Source organism: Larus michahellis, chromosome 2 (genome assembly GCF_964199755.1).
Source record: "Larus michahellis chromosome 2, bLarMic1.1, whole genome shotgun sequence".
NCBI classification, from domain to species: domain Eukaryota; kingdom Metazoa; phylum Chordata; class Aves; order Charadriiformes; family Laridae; genus Larus; species Larus michahellis.
The window spans coordinates 55,820,167-55,827,038 of record NC_133897.1 but is presented as its reverse complement, the minus strand read 5'-3'; the positions used below and the strand labels follow the sequence as shown (position 1 = coordinate 55,827,038).

Here is a 6,872-nt window from a genome sequence, read left to right as displayed (position 1 = left end):
AAAGAGTTGCAGCGTTCTACAATTCAGCTGGTATCATGGGCTGGGCTGGGGAAAAGGAGCACTCCTCTGGGTGATGGAAATGACGGCTGAATTTAGACAATGACACAGATCATCGTTGGAGGATATAGATGCCTTCCCAAATACAGTCTGAGCTGACAACAACGAAGCGATGGAAGGGAGGGAGGACAGGGGGAGGTAGCAGTTCAAAGGACGACCATTGGATGTTCCAAACGAGTCACAGCCTCCTCCCAGTCATTTGATGCTTTCTCCACCTTTATAGTGTTCCTGTCTCTATTAATTTCATTTCCAGGTTTAACCCACAGAGGCAGCATGTTGCTGCTCCCAGTCCTTCTTGCAACCTCATTGTGGTCCCGTAAGCCCTTTTTCCTCTCCCCTCTCCTTCCACAAAGCGTTGCAGCGTTCTACAACTCAGCTGGTATCATGGGCTGGGCTGGGGAAAAGGAGCACTCCTCTGGGTGTGGTATTACACCCGAACTATACAGTAACACAGATTGTCTTTGACGGCTATAGATGCTTTCTCAAATACAGCGTAGCAGGAGACTATTTGCACTGAAGATTTAGCATGGAAGACTTCAAGCCCTGGTCACGCTAGAGGTACTCCTCACTGGTCACTCCTGCCTCAGTGGTGATGTTGGTGATGACTGCTTGTAACACCGATACCACTTAGGACCCCTCGTGACAGGCAAGATCTCTAACACTGGGCAACACCTGAAAAGGCGGCCCCCAAGAACAGATTGTGAAAACCGTTTACAAGAGAAAGCTGCAACCTAAAGCAGGGAACACGTGGAAATGGGGACACGGCATTGCTCAGGCACACGGGTGGGAGCAGAGCCACAGCGAAATGTGACTTAATGTGACAGTGCTGTCCCCACCCCACATCCATGTGAATATTTCATGCAAATTGAGCACATCATTTCCTCTCCTCAGTGGTAATGTGTCCCCCATCTGAGGTTCATTCCCTGCATTCCTACAGGCCCAGACGTCTTCTCTGAAAACGTCGTTGCTGCACGTTCTTCTTGCAGCTTTGGTTTGCCTTGGAAGAAACCTTCCTCTCTGGCTTTCACTCCTAAGAGGACTATTAATAAAGACAAAATCTTCAAGTCGTTAAACTCCATGCTTATGGGTTTTGTTTTGTTGTTCTTTCACTGTAGATGTCTACACTACAGGACCTGGCAGAATTCCATGCATCAATGCCAAGGACCACAGCAGAATGTGACCTTTGTGTACTAGTTGTGAGATGAGACTTAGTTGTGTACGCTGCTATTGACAAAGGGCCGAGAAGATCGAGAGTGGATTGTCTCTTTTGGGTGAGAAAATGAGAAATCTTTCTCAGGGAAGAGCGCGGTGTGCGGTGGCTGCTGCCCAAGTGACCATTTGCCTTCATGTCTCTGCAGGGCACCTTGTGAGGGCTCTGAAATGAGGGAAAGGACAGGAAAGAGCAGAGGGCAGCAAAGAGGTGGCTGGGAGACGTGCATGCTTCGCCCTGGCTTCACTGCACCCTGTCTGGGGGAGATGGATAAGGCTGACCAGATGGATTGGAGCCGTCTTAAGGAAGAGATGATAGTTCACTATGACTTATCCCATTTGTGCTCCCACAGCAGGCAGTATGTTCTCGGAAAGGCTGGTGAAACGTGCTTCTGGGACAGCTTTGGGGTGTCTGAGCAAAGGAGACCATCCTTGGGAAGGGTGGACTGATGAATGTGAGGTTTCATGGGTGTGCTCGGCAGTAAGTCAGAGAGGAATGTAGTGGATACGCAGGTGAAAAAAAATTGTTTCACGTTAAGTATTGTGGGTCCTTTCTGCTCTCTTGCAGCTGTGGTTTAGCTTGTCAGTACATTTAACCCCCTCCGTGCAGCAGGTTGAAGAGCGACCATTGGATGTGCCCCATGAGTCACAGCCGCCTCCCAGTCATTTGATGCTTTCTCCGCCTGAAGGGCGTTATAATGTTCCTGTCTCTCTTGATTTCCTTTCCAGGTTTAACCCACACAGGCAGCATGTTGCTGCTCCCAGTCCTTCTTGCAACTTCGCTGTGGTCCCGTAAGCCCTTTTTCCTCTCCCCTTTCCTTCCCATTTCCAGAGAGCGCAGTCCTGGCTCCAAAATCCCGTGGTTTCTTCCCCTCAGAGAATTTCTCTGCTTCTCCTTCCAGGTGGAGACGCACAGGCAGTGCCAGTGCAAACCCCAGAGCTGCAGAGGCAGGTGACTGGCAGCTCTGCCAGCATGGCGTGCCGAATGAGCGCCAAAACCTTCGTGCACTGGTACAAGCAGCTTCCCGGAGAGCCGCCAAAGAGGATCCTGTACGTGTCGGGACAGTCACCTGTGTTTGATGACAGCAGTGATACAAGGAGATTTCAAGTTCGGAAACATCCTACTGAGCCCCTCTACAGTCTCACGATACAATATTTAACCCCGAGGGATTCTGGCACCTACTACTGTGCCTATTGGTTCTATGAAGGCATCACAGCGTTAGATGGGCAAAGATAAGCCGTACAAAAAAGCACTTTTGCACTCTGAACCGCAAGCTCAAAATGCTGATCTGCCAAAATGCCGATACTTCCTTATTCCACCCCTCTCTGACGATTTTCTGCAACAGGATAAGAGAAATAGCAATTTAGCATGGCAATGGCTAAAGAGATGATGTTTACGGTCAGTGTATCAATTCAATACTCACCCCTCTCTGTAAGGTCCTGAAACTGGAGAGTCCCCGTCACTTTGGCGTGAATACACTGACCGTGACTCTTAAGATGAAGGCCTGGTTGTACTCAGGTTCAGTAAAATTACTGAAAGCGCAATTAATCCTGTGTCGCTCGAACCAGGACCCAGTCACAGGGGAGCACCCCGCAGCACCAGCCCCGCTCATCGAGATGCCCCTCTGCCATGGCTGCTGCCAGCAGCCCTCACAGGGCTCCCTTTTGTTTTCCAGCCTTCCTTCCAAGAAGTGTTTGCATCTCATCCGAGCTTCAAACCCAAAATCCTGCGGCTGTGCATTTCCTCCCGCATCCGAAACCAGAGTGGAGGCACGTCCCCGTGGTGCAGCTGCCCCGGTTGCTGCAGGCTGATGGCCGCCGTCTGCTCCGGTGGAGGGCAGCACCAGCACGGGGGCATCCCAGGCCCTTGGGCGTGCTGCAGCTGGGTGACTGAGCTGAAGCAGCAAAAGGAGGTCCCTAACGGGGTGGGGGAATGCCTCCTGCCCGCTCAGGCACTGTACGCCTCTCAGCACCCCTGCGGGTGACGGCACACGCTCACCGCCCACTGGGGTGACCTCCAGGTTGAAACCTTCATGCCCTCACGCGCAGCTGGAGCTGATCTCACTCACAGCCCTTCCTTCCTCAGTGGCTCTGCCTCAAGGTTTCAAGGGCCACAATCCTAGGATTTACCAGTGTTTCTCGTATTCACCTGAAAAGCAGGCAGGACCACAACTGCCTAACCAATTTTAGCATGTGCCAGCTTGGAGAGGGTTTTCTGCAAACGTGGCCCATCTGCTTGCACACAGAAGACCCGTTGCTGAAGACTGCTCAAGAGAGTCACCTGCTCCTCCCACACAGCCCAGTCCCCGTCTCCGCTCCCTTGCACCCTCCTCTGACTCTCAACGACAGCAGAGCGTGACCAGCAAACATGCTGCTGCTGGCAGCGCTTGTCACCACAGCCGCTTGGTCTTGTAAGTGCTTCCTTGTTTTCTTACCTTCCCTCACAGGCACACACGGCTCTGCTAGCAGGCGTCTTCCCAAAGCCCTGAATTCCAGCTCATGACACCATTTCTCCTCTTTTTTTTCCTAGGTGGATTTGCACAAGGAATTCCCGTGCAGAGTCCACTCTCTCTCACCAAGTCTAAAGGAAGTGTGTATCTGGAATGTCACTTTAAAGATGTCTCTGTAAATTTTGATGACACCGTCATACACTGGTATCAACAGAAGGCGAATAAAGCTCCAGAGAGGATTCTCTACTTAGCAGGGATGAGAAAAGTAGTAGATGAGGGTTTCCAAGAACGCAGGTACAGGGTTGAAAAAGATTCTAGCCAGAAAGTGTGTATTCTTACAATAAACAATGTCACTCCAGACGACACCGCTACCTACTATTGCGCCTACTGGTACGATCACTGTGGTAGGAGCTCTGAGATCACCGAGACAAATACTGCCTCAGTGTCTCAACCACAAACAACTTGAAAGATCCGACTCCCATCCCCCAGCGTGGATGAGCTGCCTGGCCTCAGGCGCACGCTCTGGAGAAGTAGGACATGCTCGGGGCCGACCGACACCGTGGAAGCATCAGCTGCCAAAAGCTGGAGATTTCGGCTGAGCAAAGGCACAGTGCAAAGCTCCGATAGCTGACCCATCCTCTCCATTCCACCTTCTCCTCCTTTTCACTCAGGCATGTCAGCAATGTGGTTGTAAGGATTTATTTGACGCAAAGCGGGCCCATTTCCACGTTGTTGTTCCTGGAAAAAGGTCAGCGAGTTGTGCTGGAGCTCTTCAAAGGAGCTTCCTTTGCAGTTCTGAGTAACTTCACACACTGACCGCAGGAACTGCGATTTCAGGTAGAACCTACGTCACAGACTCCCATGTGCCATTCGTGGTTGAAAAGAATGGGACCAATGGTTAAAAGGAGACCTGTGGAGCTGCTCACGCAGGGCTTAGTTTTGGGAGCTGCTGTGGGTGATGGTATCCATTTGCAAGCTACCACCGCTTGCAGGACCTTTCATCAGGGGATGAAGGAGATCTCTTGCGGCCCCAAAAAGCTCGAGGCATTTAGAGGAGCTGCCACTGGGTGATGGGTACTCAAGTCACTCATTTGTCCTCTTTAGGCGCCGGCTCTCTCCTGCCGAAACGTGGCCTGAGCCCAGGGCGCTGCTTGCCAGGCGGGGCTCACCTGCAGGAACTCGCCAGGGTGACAAGTTGTGCAGAATAGCAGACAAGTGCTGCTTGGCTGTTTAGGTGACTAACCTGGACGGACAGGCAGAAGGGACTTGCACCACCAGCGCGAGGTAGAGCCAAAGTTTAACCCTACAGGGCTCCTTGCCGGGTGCAGCCCAGGGCTCTGCTTCCAGCAGCAGGCAAGAGCGGGTGCCCAGAGGAGACCGTACAAGCAAACACACAGCAGCAATTTCCCAGAAATGCTTCCTGATCTCAGTGATGTAGGGCAGCAATTTTGCCTGCTTTGGAGGGGCATCTCATCTCTTCCATCCTCCGATAGTCGATGTCCCTTGAAAATCCAGATAGGAAGAACTGACCTTAAAAGCGAGCACAAATAAATCTTATGTTGAGGGGAAAAAAATAAAAGAAAAAGAACAGTGACTCTTTACTTATCATCTAAGAAATTCCTTAGGGGAAAAAAGAAAAAAATGCATGTTTGCCTCAGTAGTGAGCTCTCTCCTCACAAGTGTGTGTGTGTGGGGGGTGGTGGTGGGGGTTGCCTTCTCTCTAGGTGTTGATCAAAGGAAATGGCTTGTGCATGGTTCTTTAACACATCCGCGGCTGGCAGAGCCTCATTGGGCGGTTTCGTGGTGCTCAGATCTGCTTCTCCCCCACCTTGAGTCTGGCCCTGACCCTGTCCCCATAAGGAAGCCGTAAGGAGCGCTGTGACAATGTGGCTACTGAGCACTTTCCTCCTGGCAGCTGGGTTTTCTTGTCCGTGCCCTGCTCAGCCCGCTGCCTGCACGTCCGCCAGTGGCAAAGGGGACGTTGTCTTATCTGAGCTTCATGCCTCTCATTTTTCTCTTTCTTTCACACAGGCGGTTCTGCACAGGTCTTGCAGCAAAGCCCCGTATCCATCACCAAGCCACAAAGCAAAACGGTGCTCATCAACTGCCACGTCTCCGATCCGGACTTTAACAACGTTTTCATTCACTGGTACCGAAAGAGGCCCAACGCAGCTCCCAGGCGCGTTGCCTACATGTCCTCCAGGCTCTTCCTCGAAAACCCCTCTGATGAGGGGAAGTTTAGCATCGAGAAGGACCCCGCCAAATCGGTCTGCACCCTGAGAGTGAGCAAAGTAACTCTGCAGGACTCGGCTACCTACTACTGTGCCAGGTGGGATGCACAGCAGTAGGAAGCCATAGGGGACGTGCACAAGGACGTGCTCTGCGTTCTGACCCAGCTCCTGAAGAGTTTGACAACACGCAGGAACATCCCCACCCAACTTTTCCCACCAGCTGTGAATCAGGCACACTGTACGGGCAGCCAGACGCCAAAGACGCTGCTGAGCTAGTGCACGCTTTGCAGACGCGCAACTACAGCCAGCAGCAGCAGAGCTGTTATTCCACTCTTCCCAGAGGAACCAGCAGGGACCTTGCCTCCAAAGAATGGCTTTGAATGGTCCGGACTACTTTCTGTATTTTGCTTGCCCTATCCCTCTTTATTTTAAACTAAACCTCGGGGGGCTGTAGAGCATTTGTGTTTCTTTGCATAATACTCAGCATTTGGAGATGCCAGCCTGGGTGCAGCATCTCACCTTAGCCGTGAGAAGACGCCGTCACAAGCAGTGCTACTTGTGGGCTCCCAAATGGCTGCTGTGTATTCTCCTGGCCTTTGCCATTCAACCTGTGTGACGGGCAGTCATTTGAGAGCCCTCACATTCATTAAGCTCCATGTCCTGATTGTTTTCTTTAACTTGACTGAGAGTGGACCTGCGGAAAAGTCTCTGACCCCTGGCATTGTGTAGCAGCCTTCAACTAGTCTACAAGCAATGGGAAAATTTGCCACATACTACACGAGTACTTTGTAAACCAGTTAGAGTAATTGTGTGTGTGTGCACGAGAGAGAGAGAGAGAGAGAAGGTGAGTTTGTGCCGCTTGTGTAAAAGCTACAACCAGGCTGTAAACCTTTAGCAGGGTTCAGTCCTGCTGCTTTTGCCGCTG

General features: G+C 51.6%; 1 gene segment (V, D, J or C); it reads left to right on the top strand.

Annotated features, from left to right (window-relative positions):
• Window positions 1-659: 659 nt before the first annotated feature.
• On the top strand, window positions 660-2,630 carry LOC141738284 (Ig kappa chain V-VI region NQ5-61.1.2-like). The segment is given in 4 exon segments: window positions 660-1,328; window positions 1,416-1,625; window positions 1,996-2,058; window positions 2,169-2,630. Coding segments are annotated over 3 exon segments (432 nt in total).
• The last annotated feature ends 4,242 nt before the right edge of the window (window positions 2,631-6,872 follow it).